Below are 22,403 nucleotides of genomic sequence, written 5' to 3'. Positions count from 1 at the left end.
GAACTGACATTTGTGGAAAGTAGGTGACAGAGACACTAGACATAAAGTACTATGTTAGAAAATAAATGCTATAGGGAAGAAAATACAACATTAAGAATATAGAGGTGGGGTGAATTGAAAGAATGTAAAATTTGAATCAAGACATGAAAGATGCAAGGGAGTATAGGTACCTAGAGGAAAAATATCCCAGGCAAAGGAAATAGGCAGTGGAGAGGGCCTGAGGTAGGAAGGTGTGTGTGGTGTGCACAGGGAATACTTTGGAGGCCACTGTGACTGGAGCAGAACGAGCAAGGGGTAAGAGAAGGGATAAGTAGTTGGGCAGGAGGAGTTCAGATGATGTGGGACTTTATAGGTTATTGTAAGGCTTTGGCTTTTGCCCCAAGCAGGATGAGGAGCTTTATTTTGATGTCCTGTTATGCCAGCTACAAACTTGGTCCTTCCCAGACATTATTTCATGTTCTTAACCAGAGCCCTAGAAGCCACTTTTATCATCCATCGTATAGAAAAAGGTACTGAAGTTTAGAGACTAAATAACTTGCCCAAAGTGTTATAGCTTGCATGTTGGAAGAACCAGGGTTCAGATCCAAGCTATATGTCTCTTAAAACCCATGTGCAGGGACTTCCCTGATGGTCCAGTGGTTAAGAATCCACCTTGCAATATAGGGAACATGCATTAGATCCCTGGTTGGGAGACTAAGGTCCCACATGCCACAGGGCAACTAACCCTGTGTACCCAGTAAAGATGCCATGTGCCCCAACTAAGACCCGACACAGCCCAATCAATAAGTAGATATTAAAAAACAAAACAAATCAAAACAGACCCAGGTACAGATGACCCTTGAACACTACAGGGATTAATCTAAGTATAACTTATGTTCATAGTTCCTCCACATCCCTGGATTCAACCAACCATGGATCATATATTACTGTAGTATTTATTATTAGAAAAAAAAAAAAAATCCATGTATAAGTGGGCCTGCACAGTTCAAACCCACATTGTTCAAGGGTCAGCTATACTTAAGGTTTATGTTACTTAAGCTCTAGTTTGTGAGAAACATTTTGAATATCTTTTGGACAGTAGCTCAAAAAAATGGAACCAGCGGAATCTGTGTTATCTTATATTATCCTATATTTAAATATATTAAACTTTTATAAGCTGTAAAGGAGTGCCTTTTATATTTAAGAATATTGACTTTCTGATTTTCTCTTTCCAGGCGGCATAGATATAGACTCATTTCAGGAACATGAAGAAGGCCGTGCAGGGCCAGATGATAATGAGGAGGTTATGCGAGCATTGCTTATTCATGAGAAGAAGACCCCATCTGCCCCTGCAGGTTCAGTGGGGGCGGCTGCTCCCGTGACAGCTGCCAACGGCAGTGACTCTGAGAGTGAGACCAGCGAGTCAGATGATGACTCTCCACCCCGTGTGGCCACTGTGGCTGCACATCATGGGGAAGAGGATGAGGAAGACGATGAATTTGAGGAAGTAGCAGATGACCCCGTTGTCATGGTGGCTGGCCGTCCGTTCTCGTATAGTGAAGTGAGCCAGAAGCCAGAGCTGGTGGCCCAAATGACACCAGAGGAAAAGGAAGCATACATAGCAATGGGACAACGCATGTTTGAGGACCTTTTTGAGTGAGCTTTCCTTACCTTTTCCTCCTTTCTCTAATGCTCATTTCAAAAAGAGATTTCTTACCTTTGAAGAAATGTGTTTAGTGGCTTTCTGCCCCTCTTGATGTAAAGCAACTGTTAATCTTGTGCAAACAATAGTGGGAGAGAAAGTTTGATTATTTTATGCCAGAAACTTCCCCCACAAGGTAGGTTGGCTATAAGCATTCCCTTTCCTATTACTACAGTATTAATATTTTGCTGTATTCCCTTATCTAATCTTTTTCCTTTCCTTTTTAAGACACATTTTTCTCCCTTCTGAAATGAGTGTGACAAGTCTATAAGGTAAATTCTTCCTGTCTGCCTGTAGAAGCCCATTATGATAGGTTACAGTAATTCACTGATCACATCCTTTTTATCTGTTCTGACCAAGCATTCCTCACAGCCCCTGATAGTGCTGCCAACCAGGCAACTTCACAACAGGCAAGTCATTGATGTAGGAAAAAAAAAACTTAAAGCATCACATTGCCTCACTGTTGAAGATGGAGTCATTGTGTAAGGGGAGATGAGAGTATATCTGGAAGGAGGATGGTTATGCCTATGTCTCATGATTAATATCTAAACCAAAACTGGTGTCTTTAGAACTGACTTGACTGGCAGATATTATTGTTTTGCTTACTGCCTTGTGGTTTGTATATTGGATAATAGAAAACAGAAAGTGTGTTTGGAAAGTCCTTAGGAAGAAATTAGAGAAAAAAATGTGGGCTTAGGATAAGGAGTCCATGTAAAGTATTGAAGAGTCGAGAGCATTGGGAACAGTACCCTTTAAAATCGTCTGACTTTGTGCTGATTTAGAAAGCTGAGACTGATACCCTTCTTTTTCAGTTCTTCCACAGTGTTATAAATTGTTTAAAGAGGTCATCGCAGCAGAAATCAGCATATAACAATTGATTACTCCTTTGTTTTTTTCTCTCAACCTTTTTGAAGGCCTTCTTTGTCTCTTTTGATTCTTGTCAAGCATGGTATTTTAGAGTGTATCCAGTATATTGTTGAGCATTGTAACCTCAAGGAAGATAGTTTATTTTTGATTCTGATATGTAGCGTGGTATTATTCCTAAAGGCAGAACTTTAAAAATTTTTCATACAAGGGTCTACAGTTGTATTTTTTGTAATATTTTCCCTTGCATTGTCATTTTTAGATATTTATCGTTTTCTAGTACATGTGTAAAGTTAAGATAGATTTTAGAGCATCTGAGCCTTGTGTGAAGTAATGTTTCATTAACCTGGGTTGTATTAATGACTAAATATTGACAATAAATCTATTTTATACTGACTGAAATTTGTTAATTTCTAGCTCTAACATCTTGGAGCATAATTAAAGTGAATACTCTTCCCAATGAAGAAAAATGTTTCAGAAGTTTTTCTCTTATTGGCATTGTTTCAAATAGTCAATGCAGTTGTATGTGATCTAAACTTTTTTCTGGCCGTAAATTGCCTTAAGAATGACTTTAAGTGTGTACCTTGTGCAAATAGGGCTATTCAACTTTTAAACATTGTTGTTGTTTTCTAAACATTGATAGTTTGGAAAGAAGTTCAGTAGTAATCAGATGTTAAGTTTTGAAATGTAGTTCTAGGTGAACTGTCAGCTCTTCATTTCAGCGAATACTTGTTTCTTGCTTTTTTTTCTTGATCTCACTTGCATGTTCTTTTTCCTGAAGCTACCATTCTATTTTTCTTATCTGTTATCTATTCTTTCATCTCCCTCTTGGAGTCTGTGTTATAACCTATGACTGTGCTGAAATTGTTCAGTTTTTTTTTTTTTAATGTCTTATTTCTTATTTTCTTTATTTCTCAACCTCTTTGGCTGCTCTTTGAGCTGTCAACCCATCTTTTGCTTGAAACCTTTTTTGTTTGGTATCCTAGCCATTACACTGGCCAGGTTTCTCCTTACTTCAGGAAGCCTCCATGCTTCCCTGGCTTCTTTACCTTGCCTCTGCACCATCTGTACTGACTCACAGTAACCATGGACACAAGTCTGTGTGGCAGATTTTCACTGAAGTCTTGTATTATAGTAGAGGGCAAGGGGTGGTCAATGGGAGGGATTCAGCATTGAGTAGTCAAGGAATATGATACACATCCTTGTCCTTAAAGAGTGTCTTTGCCATTTTCACATGTTTCATCCCAAGTAGAGTGCTGTAATATTTCAGCTTCCTTTTTCCTTCATCACCTTTCATCACCTTTTTCTTTCCAAAGGCCTTGGAAAGTGATAAATGTATTAGAAAAAATAACTTAGTTTTTTATTTTATTCCTGTTCGAAGTATGACCTTGAAAGATCCTATCATATCCAAAGTGGTCTATTAAAATGTTTCCCTAACTAAGAAACCATTTTTCCACCCACTTTTTCCCCCTCCCCTCACTTTGCCACTTTTTTCTTCTCTCTCTGCACTAGATAAATATTCCTCATACACTTGACCAAAGTCAGGTGATGAGTAAACAACTTTGGCCCTAGGTGATCCATAGCTTTGTATCTGCTGGAAGATTGCTTCCAATCTATCTGCCCTTGTAGTTGAACCCTTTTTCTCATTTAGATACCACTTTTTTTCCAGAATACCTTAAGGAGCATTAACTTTAAATGATTAAAAGGAAATATCCAATTTGGCATACCCTGGAAGTCAGGAGACTAGGTTCTAGTCCCAGTTAACTAGACACTTGCAGTGTGACACTATTACCTGATGTGATCTTCCTGGGCTAGTTTCTCAGTTGTCAATAATGGGAGGATTATGGTAGGATCACCAATATTGCTTTCTGCTCTGATATTTAATGAAGGTAAGTGGTAGCTAACATGTTTTAAAGTGAGGCTGAATAATAATAACAAAATAACAAGAAGAAGTCTTTTGATGTGCTACAGCAATTCAAGCCAGTTGAAGGATATTTTAATGGAAGGGCTGGCGTAGGTAGCAGCTTTAGGATTTAGAATGTAGAAAACCAGAGCATAAACAATTACTAACTAGGTTTTTGTCTTCTGGTCCTGCCAAGGTACTTCATTTCTGACCTCAATAACTGAGGAAGAAATAATTGAATATTTCATAACTCTTTTTGGTATCATTTTGAGATAATTAGTGAATGGGAATGAGATTGGGAAGAGCAGTTCCTCTTCTTTCTACCAGTTGGCTGTTTGGCTAGATTCCCAGCCAGTACTACAATAGAAAAACTTATATGTGTAGTTTCTTGTTCTACATATTCCTGGGTTAAAAAAAAAAAAAAGTAGCTAGGAGATGACAATCAAAAAACATATGAAAATCTTTAGAATTTATAAATTGGTATAATTCTACCTTCTATTTGTTTAGCATTTTGTTTCCATCGAAGCTGTTTCACATTGTTATCTCTGGCAGAGCTATGCTACTATCACTTAAAAATTTTTCTTTTTTAAATCTCTTGGGGAAATGAGGAAGATTTTCAGAAAGGAACTAGAACTGTGGCACTAAACTTACTGTCCTTTCTATTGGCTTTTTATATTATGAAAGCAAAGTAAACTGTGAATAAGTACAGATATTCTTAAAACATATAAAGCCAAATGGGTTGAAACGGGAAATGCCTTGAAATTTTGCTTCTTCCTTTGAAGAGGTAAAAAGGAATGAACTAATTCTAGTGGGTCCTCAAGGAAAGGAACAAGCACCTTAACCTCTCTTCAGAAAGATCTTGCTGTCCTTCTGAGTACTAGAGGCTGCCATTCCTATTCCAGTTGCAAAGCAAACAGGTCTCTAACATGACCCAGTTTCAGCACTCAACCCACATTTCCCATCACACGAAAGTACATTATCACTTACCTGTTGTAAATAAGTCTGAGAAATTTGTTTGGAAACAAAGGCTAGTGCCAGGTGCTAAAGTGCCTTTAATCACATTAAGGCATACAGAATAGTTGTACAATTTGTTGTTGTTGTTACTTAAATATATTATTTAAAAATTCATCCAATAAGATATATATGTATATATAGTAAAAAAATGAGAACTCTTCACCCAGCCCATCCCTATCTCACTTACCCCAAGATATCCATTGTTGACAGTGTGTATCATCCCAGACCTTTTCTAGACCTTTAGAAACAACATACTTACACTCATACCCACAAATACATTGCAATGCTTTTTAAGTGAATACAATCATATATAAATTGTCCATACATACAATGCCATTTGTTTTTGAAATATCTTGAAAATCTTTCTATATCTGTATATTTAAATCTGATTCATTTTTAAAAATAAGGACTAGGCTGAATTAGGTAGTGTCCAGTTTTTCACTATTAAAGTGCTATAATGAATTACCCTTATATATCCTTATTCTATATTTCTATAGGATAGGACCATAAAAGAGAAGTAGCAAATCAAAGGACATGTCCATCTTAAACTGATAGCTCTTGCCAAATCACTTTTCAAAAAAACTGTTGGAGAATTTTAAGCAGGGAAACAATTTGTAGCATTGCTGTTGGGTTGGAGTTGAAACCTGGGGATTATTAAGGTGATTTCAATAGGCTTAGTAATAAAGGGCTTCCCTCATAGCTCAGATAGTAAAGAATATTCCTGCAGTGCAAGAGACCCAGGTTCAATCCCTGGGTTGGGAAGATCCCCTGGAGAAAAGAATGGCAACCCACTCTAGTATTCTTGCCTGGAGAATTCCATGGACAGAGGAACCTGCAGGCTACAGTCCATGGGGTCACAAAGAGTCATGACTAAGCAACTAAAACACACACACACACACACACACACAAGTCTGTGGGGATGGAAAGAGGGGACAGGTTTAAGAAACTTTGGAGGGGTGGCATTAATGTACTTGGTGACTGAATATGGCACTACCCTGGATGAAGCTGTATTCTGACTGAATGGTTGTTCCATTTATCAAGATTGGAAATACAGGAGGGAGAGCAGAGTTTATTCTTGTTTCAGCTCGCATCTCATAAATGGCACCATCATTTCACCTACATGCTCATACCAAAAGTGTAGTAGTTGGCCATTCTTTCTGTTTTCTATCCCACATCCTGTTCATCAGCAAGTCCTGTCAGACTCAAAATATAATCTAATTTATATAGCCTAAGTTTGAAGGTAGAGCTGATAGGACTTGCTAATAAACTGAAAATATATTCTAAATCTCACCTTTTATACTTCCACCACTACCAGCCTACCACAGGCCGTATTAATACCTCCCCCTACCCCCACTTAAAACACTTCATTGACTGTTTCTTAGAATAACATCTAGACTAAACTCCTGACCCTTTTCTATAGGTCCTAAGAGATCTGGCCCCTGACTACTTTTATGAGCACACCTATTATTCTTCCTGTTAACTACTCTCTAACAACATTGACGTTCTCTGCTTTGCAAATATGCCAAGGTTTTTCCTGCCTTAGGTCTTTGCCCTAACTATATTCTCTGCATAGAACTTTCTTTTCCATTCTTGTCACTTTTATTTGATTCTCAGCTTAAATGGCACTTTCTCAGAAAAGCCTTCTCTTAATCTCTTCTCCCATTCATGGTGATATTTTCCTACTTTATTTTCTTCATAATAACATTGCTGTTTACAATGAACTTGTTTATTTTTTTATGTCTCTCAACTCCCCCGCCACCCCCCCAAAAGACTAAGGACAGAATACTAGCATGTGCAATTAATTCTGGCACATGATAGGCTCTCAACAAATGTTGAATGGATGAATGGACAGATGAATTGGCACTAGGAGAACATACTCTTTCTCCACCAAGGCATATCATTTTGTTCCTGCCTGAATTTTATTTATATATATGTTCCTTAATCAATTAGTTATGTTTACTGTGGTTCATGGTACCTAGGACTGTGTCCCCAGGGTAGCAGAATATAGCTTCTTTGGTGCAACCAATGAGACGCCTAGAAGCTTTAGTTCTGGGGAGCCATTAGCTTCAATGTTCATGAAAAAGAGAACTTAGTATTTTGTCTAGGACCGCCCTGTCCAATAAGGTAGCCACTAGCCACTTGTGACAATTGAGTACTTGAACTGTATCTAGTCCAAATTGAAATGTGCTGTAAATAGGAAACACATACCAAATTTTGAACTCAGTGTGGGATTAAAGAATGTAAAATACCTTATTAATAATTTTTATATTGATTATTTGTTGAAAAGATAGTACCGTAGATATGCTAGGTTAGAGGAAATATGCTATTAAAGCTAATTTTACCTGTTTCTTTTATTTCTTTTATATGGCTATTAGAAAATTTTGAATTGCCTATATTGCTGACATTTGTAGCTTGCATTGTATTTCTGTTGAACAGCACTAGTCTAGGACATTCTCTTCAGGTGCTGGAATTATGTATTGTACTTAGTGACTATACATCTTTCCTCGTGTGCAAGTTTTTGACCTGAATGCTGTGCTCACGTTCCACTCCTCCCTATCATCTACTAGAAAGGTAGGCTTCATTTTGTTGGTAGACTCTTTCTCTTGGGAAAATAGTGAATTTTGCTTTTGGTTTAATTTTTCCCCTTTCATGGGTGAAAATGGTTGGGGTGAGGTGTTTTTTGTTTTGTTTTGTGTGTTTCCTGAAGTAGGATGAAATATTAGGGATAACATTAGCAGTGGAGATAAGGAACTGAGAATTGTTGACTACCTAGACCAATTTTGTGATGTTGAAAGTGCTGCTGACTTCTGGGTAAGTGAGGAACCTGAGCATCTGGTGAAGCCACCATGCCAGAGACAGAGGAGCTCAGAACCAGTCCTAAATCAGAGGAGTGGGAAGCCTAAAGTGGTGCTCTGTATGCGTGATCTTAACAGGCAGTGTATGTGAGATTGCTCATGTGTTTATTTCTGTCTCTCCCCTTGCTATAGAATGTAAGCTCCATGAGGGCAAAGGCTTTATCTTTCTTGCTTACTGCAGTGTTCTGTCTCATATCCCTGACTCAATGCCTGGCACATAGTAAGTACTCATCAATAAATACTGAATGAATAAACAAGTATGTTTATCCAGGCCAGGAGTAAGCCATGGCCTTTATACAAAAGACTGTTTTCCGTTTGTATACCTAATTGTATACCTAATGTTTTTGATGCTATTTTGTATTAATTATCTTCCTGTTTGGAATGCTTACAGATGGTGAGTGCTGATCTACGCAGCAAAGTGCATTTTTCCCAGCAACTGGTGAAACCACCTAACCAAAATACATCTAACAAATGCATCTAACTAAAGCGAATTTGTTCACTTAGTCTGTGTTAAGGTCATTCTTTACAGAAGAAATTGTGAGAAGCAAAGATTGTGCTATTTCTTCAACTGGAGATTTTATTTATCTCTTAATAAATTAAAATTGATGATTCCGTGGTTTCCTTCATGATATCAAAGACCCAGCTTCCTTTTATCTTTATACTTAGTCTTTCTTTTTTGAGGCAAGTATTTGTTGCTTTATGGTTCCATAATGGCCAGTACTTCATCTTTCTACATACATCTTCAGGTAGAAGTGAGGGAGTAAGATGATAAAGGTATATAACAGCTAAGTCAGTATCCCCCTCCCTTTTTAAAAAAATTGTGGTGAAATTCATATGACATAAAATTAATCATTTTAAATTGAACAATTCAGTGACATTTAGTTTATTCACTATCCAGTTCCAAAACATTTTCATCTCTGCAAAACAAAATCCGTCCCCATTAAGCAGTTGTTTTCCTTTCTCCGGGGGAAACCACACCCCTTGGCAACTACCATTCTTCTTTCTGTCTATGGATTTATGTATTCTAGTTATTTTGTATAAATGGAATCATTCGGTATGTGACCTTTTGTATCTGGCCTCTTTCACTTAGCATAATGTTTTAGAGGTTCATCCATGTTGTAGCATTTGTCCGTACTTCATTGCTTTTTATGACTGAGTCGGATTCTGTTGTGTGTATATGCCACAATTTGTTTATTTATTCAGTTGTTGATGGGCATTTGGATTGTTTCAGCATTTTGGCTATTGTGAATAATGCTGCTGTGAATATTCATATACATGTATTTGAGTACCTGTTTTCAATTTGAGGGGCCTATACCTAAGAGTGAAATTGCTGAGTTTGTGATAATGTCTATGTGCTGTTTCTTTTTAACATACCACCTTCCCAGCACTGTGTGCAGTAATTACTGGCAATCATTGGGGAGTAGACAGGGCCTTATAACCAATATGTCTGTTTTGGAAGTGAGAATCAACAGAGAATATTCAAAGCTCTAGGGTCTGTGACCAGAGCAACAGCTACAGAGGGCCAAGTAATAGTAGGTGTTCGTATGAAGTAAGAATTGAAACATCCTGGATTTTCTTTTGTGAAGGAATTAGCTTCTCTGCATTGCCCTTTATATCCTTTCCTGGGTTCAGACTTTTTAAGTCATAACATAGACTCATTCTGGCCATCTGAGTACTCACCTGGGGCTGTGATCTCTGTGCTCCAGTTCTCTGTCACAGAGCCAATCCTTTGAGTCCAGGGTCATAGCGGGCTAATGTCTTCTTTTGGTCAAGCACAAGGTGAAGTCCTTTGTTTGAACATGCTTGGAAGTGTGCCAGTATCAGAGGTGATGGTGATGGTAACTGTTAAGATCCAGAGGATGGATCCAGAACTAAATTGCCTCTCACAAGTATTCGCTCAGTATGAAGTCAGCTTTAATCAGTCCTGTTCCACCAGCTTCAAAAATGGGAGGCTGGCAGTTTTTCATTTCAGGGTAGTGACCTGCCTGGGAGGTCTAAAGAATGATTCTGACAATGTTCCAAGAGAATCCTTCCCTGCCGTTAGGTGCCTGTGTGCAGGTATAATGTGTATGTAGGAGGGTAGAAAAAAGACAAGACAGGGCAGGCCTTTATGTTTAGTGGGTGGGTGGAGAGGACTTGGCCTGCTGTGTATGTCACTCACATTTCACATCTCTCTGACAGGCTATAACTGTAGCAAATTTATGGATAATTTCTTTACTGCTTTTTCCACTGAGATTCATTAAGCTATAAAATTATGGCAGTGATATGGAGACCTCTGCCCGTGTCTCCTGCGTTAGTCTAGTTCCTTCAAGACTGACACAGTCCTTTTCCCTCCTTCCCCTACCTCAGCAGTTAGGAACAAAAACACCTAACAAGCAAAGAACCAATTGAAAGTCTGTGACAGTGTCTGCTTTTGCCTCCTAAACTACTATTTCTCAAAGAGTGTATTGGGCCACTTTGGGAATTCTTAAATATATTCTCAGTGTTTTGACCAACAGATATCTGTGATTACCATCTGTCTCGTTACACTACTTCCCCATCTCCCAAAGTGCACTTGGTAAATCCCTTTTTTAAAACTTGCTTTTCTGCAGTAAATGGTACTCTCCCTCTGCCTCAAATCCTCCCTTGATGTTCTTCCCTCCTCTGTCCTGTGTCCTCTTCTCCACAATCATCACTTCAGGAACAAGCTTCTTAAGCCTACTTCCTATGGTGGATGTGGGAGGTTTTCATTTGTTCTCACACAGTGTGCCTGTCTCCCCCCTCTGCCTCCATGTGATTCAGCTGGGATTGATGCCAGTCATAGTGATTGATTCAGAGAGGAGCATATGATCCAGGCCAGGTAATGAGAGTTACTTCAGGACTTTGGTTGAAATGGGAAAAAGGCACTGCCTTTCTCTACTAGGGTTACTAAACTGGTAGAGCATAGCTAGTAGCAGCTGGCGACAATCTTTGTTACCATTTGAGGACAATCTGCCTGAAAATAAAACCAACACAGAGGAAGGCAGAGATGGAGAAAGAGTGATTTCCAATCACAGCGCTTGAGCACTTTAATTCTACCATACTTGAATCCATTTTTACCTTTGTAATTATTTCTATTATGTGGGTCAGTATGTTTAGTTTTATTCTTTAGCCAGTTTGGGTTGGGGTTTCCCAGGTGATGCAGTGGTAAAGAATCCTCCTGCCAATGCAGGAGACTCAGGAGATGTGGGCTCGATCCCTGGGTTGGGAAGATGCCCTGGAGGAGGAAATGGCAAGCAATTCCTGTATTCTTGCCTGGAAAGTTCCATGGACAGAGGAGCCTGGCAGGCTGCAGTCCATGGGGTTGCAAAGAGTCAGATATAACTTGAGCAACTGAGCACACAATTGGGATTGGGTTTCTATCTCTTGTAATTGAAAAAGTCTTGACTTATTAGACAGTGCCCATCAGCCCACTGGTATCTCTACTTCATCTTCACTTTGTTATTCCCTCTGTCATTCAGTTGGAGATAGTCTCACCTGTATTCTAACCACTCTCAACTCTTCCCTTCTCTGTTACAGTCCTATACATACATTTATCTAGGGCTTTGTAGTCTACCAAGGGGCTTTCATATTTGATTCACATAAAGCTCTGAGGAAGATAGAAGCATGATTATCCCCTTATTCAGCTAAGGAAACAAGTCGAAAGATGCTTATGATGATTCGTCTGTATCATATTTATAGTCACTGCTAGGACTCAAACATTAGTTCCCTGGCTGCTGACTTAGAAGAGTTCTTTCTTCTATATTCTGTTGCCTCTTTTGGGTAGAAACACGGCTTTAATGTAAATTCACACTCTTCTCTCGCATGGAGACCTCCTTATAACATTTGTAGATCCAGTGGGACAGAAGGCCTCATCTTTGCATCAAATCTCATACTGGCTGTCCTCTCTTTGCCATCATTTGGATTCATTTCATCTGTCTGTACCAGCTGTCACAAGTCTTTGCTATAGGTTACTTCTCAAGGACTTAACCTAGTCTAAGAATATGACTGGTTCTGGGTTCTATTATGACTTTGGCCCCCCATGCACATTGGAGAACTTAACTGCTTCAGCTCTTCAACTTCTTTGACAATCCAATACTTCACACAAAGCCCCTCAAATCATCTGCCATCCCTACATATCTTCCTGATAATGCATTTTATGCTCCCATGGCTGGGCTGGGGAGCATAGCCACAAAGATGCTAATTCATGCCCTGGCCATGCTGCCTGTTTCCATCTGGACCCTTCCTGCTGTGCGGATCTCTAGATGGCTACAGACCTACAGTGGTTGTTTCTCTCTCCCTCAACCTTTGCCAGTCTGTTCATGATCTTGTTTTCTCCACTTGTTTGATGTCTGAGATCATTTTGCCTTTATGTAACTTCTATAGTAAACATTATCAGTTGCATGCTTAGCATTCATTGTTCACTTCCTAATAGTACCTAATTTTTGCTAAGAGATCCCTTTCCCAAGGAAGTACATGTGCTTCAGGAGAAGCTAATTCTATAGTCATCTGTACAGTTCCTATATAGTTCCTGTATAGTCACCTGTACAGGTCCTACTTGGGCCAAGAGTAATAGTAGTAGTGATTGTGCATGCGTGCATGCTCAGTCGTGTCCAACTCTTTACAACCCCATGGACTCTAGCCCACCAGACTCCTCTGCCCATGGGATTTTATAGACAAGAATACTAGAGTGGATTGCCATTTCCTCCTCCAGGGGATCTTCCTGATGCAGGGACTGAACCTGCATCTCCTGTGTCTCCTGCACTGGCAGGTGGATTATTTACCACTGAGCCACCAGGGAAGCCCAGTGGTGATTGTAGCTCTTAACAAATATTCTAGTTATCCTATATACATAATAGAATTGCATTTTCTAGATTGTTGAAGGTGGGTGTGGCCATGTGACTTGCTTTGGTCAATGAAATGTGAATAGAAGTGATATATGGCATTTCCAGGCAGAAGTCTTTAAGGACTAGTGTATGATTCACCAGGTGCCCCTCCCAGATACAGTGATTGCTAAAGCATGTGTTGAGATGAAGCCTCCATCAGCCTGGGTCCAAGGGTGACTATTATGGTAGAGCTCCCCCTGCCGACATACACCAGCATATAGTGAGAACAAGAAGTAAATGTTTGCTGTTACGTCACTGAGATTTGCAGTATAAGCAGGACATTCTAACTGATACAGTAATCTCATCTTTATAACAGTGCCTGGGTCAAAAACCTAGTCTAAGCCAAGTGAAGTGAAAGCTACTCAGTTGTGTCCAACTCTTTGTGACCCCATGGACTATACAGTCCATGGAATTCTTGAGACCAGAATACTGGAGTGGGTAGCCTTTCCCTTCTCCAGGGGATCTTCCCAACCCAGCGATTGAACCCAGGTCTCCCTCATTGCAGACAGATTCCTTACCAGCTGAGCCACCAGGGAAGCCCAGTCTAAGCCAAGTAGTCATGGCATTTCTTGGTCAAGAAATTGGTTGAAAAAAATGCTGTGACTCACTTGGTACACTGAAATGAGAAGGAATTTGCTGGGGCCTTGAGCAAAGAACTGTGGTGTTGGAGAAGACTCTTGAGAGCCCCTTGGACTGCAAGGAGATCCAACCAGTCCATCCTAAAGGAGATCAGTCCTGGGTGTTCATTGGAAGGACTGATGCTGAAGCTGAAACTCCAGTACTTTGGCCACCTCATGCGAAGAGTTGACTCATTGGAAAAGACCCTGATGCTGGGAGGGATTGGGGGCAGGAGGAGAAGGTGACGACAGGATGAGATGGCTGGATGGCATCACCGACTCGATGGGCATGAGTTTGAGTAAACTCCGGGAGTTGGTGATGGACAGGGAGGCCTGGCGTGCTGCGATTCATGGGGTCGCAAAGAGCCAGACACGACTGAGCGACTGAACTGAACTGAACTGAACAAAGAAGTTTCCTGACTTACAAGAGAGCTACCAGAAGAGGTGAATTCTCTCTTCCTCTTGATGTTTTGTATAAATGTGAAGCCTGTAGTTACTATAATTATCTTTCTACAGGGATAAAGCCAAAACAAGGGAGAGTGGTATCAAAGGAATCTCAAAGAAATGGTGCCAAAACCCTGATGGAATCATAACCAATCATTACTCTTTGTCTGGAATTTTTTCAGTTAGATAAGCCAATAAGTCCCTTTTACTGTTTAAGCTATTTGAGTTGGGTTTCTTATATATCTCCACAAAAGTAACCTAACAGTTGTAACTTCCTTTCTTAGTTCTTATCTTTACTTCTCACTCATTTATGTAGTATCAGAGAAATAATAGCTAATGATAGTTCATTTATAGAAGACTTATTATGTGTCTGGCACTATTCTAAGTGCTTTCTAGACAGATTCTGATTCCATTTCAGAGTAGAGAATATATGAGTGAGCTCCTTGAGAACTCTTTTCTTATTTATATCTATTTCTTCCCACAGTGCCGATTTGGTACAAACAGATGCTAACCAAATATTGAATAATTGAACAAATATAAATTGTTTTAGTCTCACAGAGCTTATAGTATTTTTGACTATCCAGGTCTCACAAACCTAAAAGACTGAGACCAACTCAAGACATCATAAATGCTGTTAGGTACTGAACTGCAGTTCCAAAAGGCACGTTAAAGGCTGTGAAGAAAAGATAGCATTATTGGGTGAAGGTTGGGAGTGAAAAGCTTTTGAAGAAAATCAGATTTGTTCTTTAAAAAAACAAAAGCAGATATGGATAAGCATAGAGTGGGAGGGTGTATATTAAAGTCAGGGTAATAAGAAGCAAGAGTATGGTGTCAGGGAATGTGGTGTATTGAAGAGCATTCAGTACATTCAATTTAGGTGCTCAATAAATGTTAGATATTTTTTCTCATCATAAGACAGTAGAGATCCTTTTTCCCTTGAAATATTTGATGCAGGCTTGATATAAAAGAGATGTTATAGCCACTACCCTGACTACTTATCTCCTTACCTGCTCAAACCCCTTGCACATAGTAAGCAGTCACAGATGTTTGTAAAATTACAGACATTCATTAATGCATTATTTCTCCCTAGAGAAAGAAGTTTCTGAGTGCTTGTCTGCTAAGCATTCTACCTGTCTTCTGGCTCTCTTAACTCAATGCTGGGCACATACTGTTGCACAGTCGGACCTTAGTTAAGTACTTGATTGAATTGATTCAAATTATCTGGCTTGGGAAGAAGTTCCTTACCTAGTGAGCCTGGCTTTTCAGTACATCAACACTTCATCAAACCTCTGTCAGATCAGATTCTCAATAGGGTATCTTAAATGCATGCTATTAAAATACTTAAATAGAAGTCCCATCTGTTTGAATAGACCAAGCCTGATGAATCAGCCAGAGAGGTGGGAGGCTGATCCAGCTAGACATGAACCAGTCGGGTGGGGAACAGGCAGCTCTGTCTCCCTTTGCCACCCCAGAGTGCTTATGCCAGAATGTACAGATTTATAAACAGAAACCAGTTAGCAAAATATGAGGACTGAAGCATGCCACAGTGCAGTGTCTGTGGGCTAATGAACAGGTCTGGCTGGAGCCCTTGTCCCAGCTGCAGATCATGCTGAAGGGTGTGTCAGAGCAGAAGGAGGAGCCCAGGGACTTACCCCTTCCATAATTCTTGCACCACTGGAATCTAGATTTTGTTTTCATGCAATTGTAAAAAGCATTTTAAAAAAACAGCTTTATTTTGGGAACTGTCACTGGTGAAGTCAGCAAGGACTTAAAGACCTAAGATAAAATACAATGATAGAGAAGTGTTGAGGAAGCTGCCTTCTTTTTATTCCCCAAGAAAGATTTTGCACAGACATCCATCCCTGATGAGGTGTCATCAAGCCCTCATTTCCAAATGGTCTTGGCTGCCAGAATCCTAATTACAGTTAGCTTCTCAACCACACTGTCTCCCTTTTCCCAGCTCTCCTGATATACCCTGGATGTGGATCATACTCTTTGGTGCTGCATTAAAAAAAGAAAAAAATTTGGGGGGGGGGTCACTCTTCACCACACCAAAATACATGTTAAAAAATATTCTTTCTGAAGCTCTATTCCTCTGATAACACTTAGGACATGAGTCCTTGTGCACAACAGATGCTCAATAAATAGTTTGTTCAATTAACATGACTCATTTCTCAGTTTCCTGGGCTAAGAAGAAAAAAATGTGACGTGCTTTCTTATCACCACTGATTTCTCTTCTGCTTTACTGTCAACTTTGCCCCTCCATACCCATGTCCTTAACCCAGCTGCACATATACACATGGAAACACAGTCCCACTTGGGGTTATTATCTATCCCATTTGGGTTATTCTATTGCTTCTTTAGGCTTTTGTTTAGAGTATTTTTTCTAATTAGAGGAGAAGTGAGAAGAATAATGTATAAGTCAGACGTTCTGGATTCTGATCCTAACTGGACCATTTTCTTTGGATCTAAGGTAAGTGAGTATGTGCTCAGATTCTTCATCTCAGATATAGTAATAATAATAATATATGACTGACTCACCTCCCAGGTTGGTTCAAGTGTCAAATGAGCTAATATATATGGAAGTCCTTTGAGAAGAGACAAAGCACTTTAAATGACTCTTACTGTAAAAACCTAACCCCTTCTGAGTTCATGTACCCAGTAAAACACATACAGTATCAAAAACGTCTAGGAGAGGCCCAGTGGTTGAGATTCTGCACGTCCACTTCAGGGGGTCCAGGTTTGATTCCTGGTTGGGGAACAGATATATGAAAAAAAAAAAAAAATCTTCTATAGTGTGTCTCCCTGGGAAGTGGGCCCCTTCTCACTTTCCTCCTCAGGAGAGGCTAACTGGCTGGCTTCCTGGGCCCACATGGGATGGTTTACTATGATGAATTCAATGGGGCCTAGAGTCAGGCCCTCAGTTTTGCAGCATCAGAATTCAGTTTTGGCAGAATCTCTGAGTTGATCAGCCTCGAGATGCTGACTCATGCCCACTCACAGGAGACTGATACATAACCAGAATGCCCATTTATTTATTTACAGTGAGGACCATTTAGCCTGCTCTGTACCTTTGCTCCCTATAGACCAGTTGCAAGGGAAGAGGAAGTATCAGAAGGTTGCTCAGTGAGCAAGGAACTTTGATAAGGGGAGTAACATCAGGTTCTGCTCATTTGGCTTTGCTATCTTAAAAGGAATCCGCTTTCCAGAAAGTCTGATGTTTCTGACACCCTGGCAGGCACCCAATTCTAGAATTTTGCTTACATGAGTCAGAATGTGCCAAGCATTCCCTTTGCTCGACCAGCCCTCTTCTGACCTACACATTGTTATTTATATATGTTGATCCTTTTCAGACCTCCTGCAGTGGTTCCCAGAACCAGTCTGCTAGCCAGGCTGGGGTTTATTGCCACAACAGCACCTAGAGGATTTACAAAGAAAGATTTTTTTTTTTTTCTCAACTAGAAATTCTAATTTATTGGATCTGGAAGGGCATAGGAATCTGAATGTTTACAGGATCCCAAGTGACTCTGACCATTAGCCAGGTTGGGGAACCACTTATTTGGCTAAGAATCTATACTGTCCCTTTAAGATGACTTTGCATATTCTGATCTGATCTGTTCTGAACTGATTGTATAGGTTAACTCTGAGAACAGAATGTTATTTCCTAGGTCTCAAGGGCCAATCAGTGTTGCATCCTTGAACCAACCTTCCTCCTTTCCTTCCTTCCTGTCTTCTTTCTTTCTTTTCTTCCATAAATATTTATAAATATCCAATGCATAAGGAAGCTTACCAAGAGAAGATTGTGGCAATCAACCCTTCAACTGCCAAAAGCAGAAGCTGTTTTTAGGTGATAATAGACTTTGAGGATTAGGATATATAATCCCAGTGCATAGACCACTGTGAGGCCAGCCAATGAAATGAAGGCCTGACGTGAAACAATCCAGAGACAATTTCCCTGTGGTAAGCAATGCTGGGTCTTGGTATACTTCCTGAGCTGATGTCCTGTAGGAAACAACCTTGTGCCCACAAGTGGCCTTGATGGAAACTCTAAGGACCATGTATCCATCCCACTCATGGCCAAGAAAACACGTCATTGTCTTTCCTCTCAAACATGGTTCTCATCTTACCAGCACCTGGCAGTGGCTAGCTTCTGTAAGAGTACCAACATCAGGGGAATCAAATGAGCATCATCTAAGGAGGGGTGCCAACAAGTGATGGGTATCTCAATATAACAGCTATTTTGTCTCCATAGTTGATAAGCCTTATGCATCACAAAAGCTACTGTTAAGGGTTGAAGTGAAGTGAACTTGCTCAGTCGTGTCCAACTCTGTGACATGGACTGTAGCCTACCAGGCTCCTCTATCCATGGGATTTTCCAGGCAAGAGTACTGGAGTGGGTTGCCATTTCCTTCTCCAGAGGATCTTCCTGACCCAGGGATTGAACCCGGGTCTCCCGCATTGTAGGCAAATGCTTTACCATCTGAGCCACCAGGGAAGCCCCTGTTAAGGGTTAGTATTCCCATTTTCCAGATGAAGAAATTTAACCTCAAAGAGGTTAAATGAGTTGCTAAAGTTTATACAAGCAGTAAGTGGTAGAATTGGTAGTAGAATCCAGGCCCACTCAGTTTCCAAGTCCTATGCCCCTTCCCCATGACTCCATGGTGCTTAGTAAAGATGGTTGTTTTTTTGTTTTTTTTTTAATAAGTTTTGAGCATAAGATTCATTGTGCTATAGCTAATACTTAAAATTTCTCTCTACATAATAATGTATATATGTATAACTATTTATGGGATTCCCAGGTGGTTCAGTGGTAAAGAATCCACCTGCCAATGCAGGAGACACAGGAGATGTGGGTTAGATCCCTGGGTCAGGAAGATCCCCTGGAGGAAGAAATGGTAACTCCAGTATTCTTGCTGGGAAAATCCCATGAACAGAGGAGACTGATGGGCTATGGTTTGTGGAGTCACAAAGAGTCGGACACGACTGAGCACAACAACACAGCACCATACCAATTTAAATATCGATATATATAGTAACATCTAAGTTGGAATTTGGTGATGCACCAAGTCTGATTCCTTTCTGCTATATAGCTGGGGACAGGATTAGGAGTCAGGATACCTGGTTATAGTCCTGGCTCAGTCATGTACTCACTGTGTGTCTTGAGAAGCTCCTTTTTCCTAGCTGGGCCTCAATTTTTTCATCTAGTCAGATGAAGGTGAGACTAGATCTAGGGTTGAACTAGATCTCTAACATGCTAGGATTCTAAGAATCTGGTAACAACTTTCTTAATTATTTTTATATCAAAGTATAGCAATTGAATTCTAGAAAAAAGGTTGAACGTATATATTATTGTTGTTCAGTTGCTCAGTCGTGTCCGACTCTTTGCGACCGCATGGACTCCAGCATACCAGGCCTCCCTGTTCTTCACTATCTCCCAGAGCTTGCTCAAACTCATGTCCATTAGTCGGTGATGCCATCCAACCATCTCATCCTCTGTCATCCCCTTCTCCTCCTGCTCTCAATCTTTCCCAGCATCAAGGTTTTTTCCAATGGAACATATATATTAGAAAACTATTTTAAAATAACATGTTTATTAAGACCTATATAGATGCCAGGGACTATAATAACTAATTTATAGACTTTTGATTAATTCTTATCACACAAACTATCTTTATTTATCCATCTCTGAGGAACAGAGAGAGAAGCACTTTGCCCAGGACAGTGTGGCCAATGGGTAGAGAAGCCAATACTGAAATCTAGAACTGATTCTACAGCTATCTCTCAAATGTGGTCCTACCCTCTATTCTCTTGTTTTATGGCTCCCATAGATGGGATGATGACTGTATAGAACATTTCTTAAAGTTCCATTTGACACTACCTGACCTTGAAATATGAGGAAAAAGTAGCCCACACCATTGTAATGGAATTTCCTGGAGACTTTTGTTATTGTACGATTATCTCTCCCTGGGAGGGGGGCTATAAAACTCAGACTGAATATGGGTTCAGAGTATGTTTTTATTTCAACTGTATGAGAGAAAACATTATACTGGTCAGCAGACCCTGACTATAAAATTGGTTCTATTTGTTAGCTTAATTAGTATCCTTTGTTTTCCTAATATTAAGCTCATAAAAGTTAGCCCCAGTTCCTTTGACTGGGTCTAAATAGGAGGAATTAAATCAATGAAGGAAAAACTCCTTTTCTGTCTGTTACTGATCCTGTGGAGATGAAAAGAAGAGAGGAAGAGATGGTTACTGGCAGGAAAATAGAGAACTATCAAAGGTTTGGGTCTTGTACAGACTGGGGTGGATGCATCTGACTTCCATCTTCTTCAAATGATGCCTCAGTACCTACCTGTTGCCTCTGCTCTTCCTGGACAGGAAGTCAGGTGGCTAGTCTGAGCAATGGTCTAGGAAGAGCCATAAACACACCAGTCTACCCCTAACCCTAACCCACCCTATCAGCCTCATCTTCATCAGGGATGATGCCTAAATGAAACCACAAGAGTGTCCAATCCTGGGACCAGAGATAGGAGAATAGGGAGGAAGATGGATGTAGTGTTACTACTTCCTTCCATTGTCTTGCTCACTACCAACAGGAAAGGGTCCTCTTTTTCTTGTGTGCCTTGAATTACATGTCACGCAGGTGGGTTGGTGAGAATTGAAAAAGGCCGTCTATAAATTGCTCAAACTAATTTAGAAGCCGTTCTGCAACATGTACTCAAGCCTACACTTTCAATAATGTCAGAAAAGTTTGCTTTACTTTTATATCAATAGGTTATGGCATTTTTTTTTTTTTACTAAACATAAGAGTGACACAAAGCTGAAAAGTAGAACCACAGAACCAAATCAGAATGTAAAATTGTCTAGACAGTCTAGAGTGTCTTGTCTAACTCAATAAGTTAAAGTGAATCAGAAATAATTGCAAAATTCTACATTTAGGCTAAAAAAAGAAAACCAGCTCTGCAGGATGAAGGAGATTACCTGGACGGTGTTCATTTCTATAAAAGAACTAGGAACTTAAATTAACCACAAGTTGAATATTTGCCACCACTATGATGTGTCTGCTAAAGAAAACCAACCCAACCTTTGACTACAAGAGGGGAAATGAGGTGGAGATGACAGGCAGCCCTGGTCCTACTGCAGTGAGCTGTGGTCAGACCGCACTGAAGTACTGGGTTCTTGTGGTAGGTACCACAATTCTTGGGGGATACTGACCAACTAGAGCTATGTCAAATAGAATGGTGTGAGTCAGAAAATCAGAGAGTTGATAGAAATGGTCATATTTAGCCTAGAGAAGAAAAAAAAAAAAGTCAACCAAAGGAACAGCCCAATCATTGCAAGTATTTCAAAGGCTCTTAGGTGACTAGCAGAATGAATTTGTCCTTCCCTGTCAAGATGTAGAGCAAGGCTAAGGAATAGAAGCTAAGAGAGTCAGAATGCAGAGCTATTTAATAGCTGAGCCACTATCCTAGAGTTGGGGGACTCCCAGATTCTAGAAGTACCATGTTGCTAAGACTACCTTTGAGGAGAGCTTTCCATTAGGCAGTGGGAGGTGAGAAGGGAGGAAGCATTATTTATTTGATTTATATTCCCGACACCAAAGGGACCACCATTTTCTCTGTTTTCCCCCGATTGGATTCACTTCTCTGATTTCACCTGATATTTCATATATTTTTTTTTCTTCAGCCTTAATTTGGGAGCCACTGACATCTGCTGTGAGTCCAGGCCTGAGGGTTCAAGTCCTGTGACTTTCTGAGAAGGGACCACCACTTTGGAAAACCTGAGTCTCTTAGAAATTCTCCCCACAGTGAAACTTAAGCTCTTGTACTCATCCATTAGCTTAATAACAGAAATCCTCATTTTGCTTTTTGAACATATTTTAGGCAATAATTGTTTCTGCTGGAGAAATATTTTTATTATTTCATATATTATACTTTTATTTCTTTGAGTTTCATTTGGTAATTCTTACACACTTTCCCCTGCTTTTAAAAATGATGAACAGACCTTTGATAATAGATTAATTTTGGTACATGGAGGAAAAAAAAGATGAAGAGGAAGTTTCTACTCTGAGGCTTGACTGTGTAGTTAAGATGACATCAGGAGACTTTTCACTGTAAAGTCATCCTTTCAGCCCCCAAAGAG

At 39.9% G+C, this 22,403-nt stretch overlaps 1 protein-coding gene across 2 annotated transcripts in view; it reads left to right on the top strand.

Annotated features, from left to right (window-relative positions):
- GTF2E1 (general transcription factor IIE subunit 1) overlaps nt 1-8,567 on the top strand; it is a 40,524-nt gene extending 31,957 nt beyond the window's left edge. For both annotated transcript variants that reach the window (XM_043874169.1, XM_043874170.1), the window contains exon 5: nt 1,215-8,567. In XM_043874169.1, the coding sequence (XP_043730104.1) occupies nt 1,215-1,639 (425 nt within the window). In that variant the 3' untranslated portion in view covers nt 1,640-8,567. The remainder of the gene's footprint in view (nt 1-1,214) is intronic.
- The last annotated feature ends 13,836 nt before the right edge of the window (nt 8,568-22,403 follow it).

This window comes from Cervus elaphus, chromosome 19 (assembly GCF_910594005.1).
Source record: "Cervus elaphus chromosome 19, mCerEla1.1, whole genome shotgun sequence".
NCBI lineage: Eukaryota > Metazoa > Chordata > Mammalia > Artiodactyla > Cervidae > Cervus > Cervus elaphus.
Note: the sequence above shows the minus strand (reverse complement) of the source record. Positions and strands in the feature narration are given on the sequence as shown.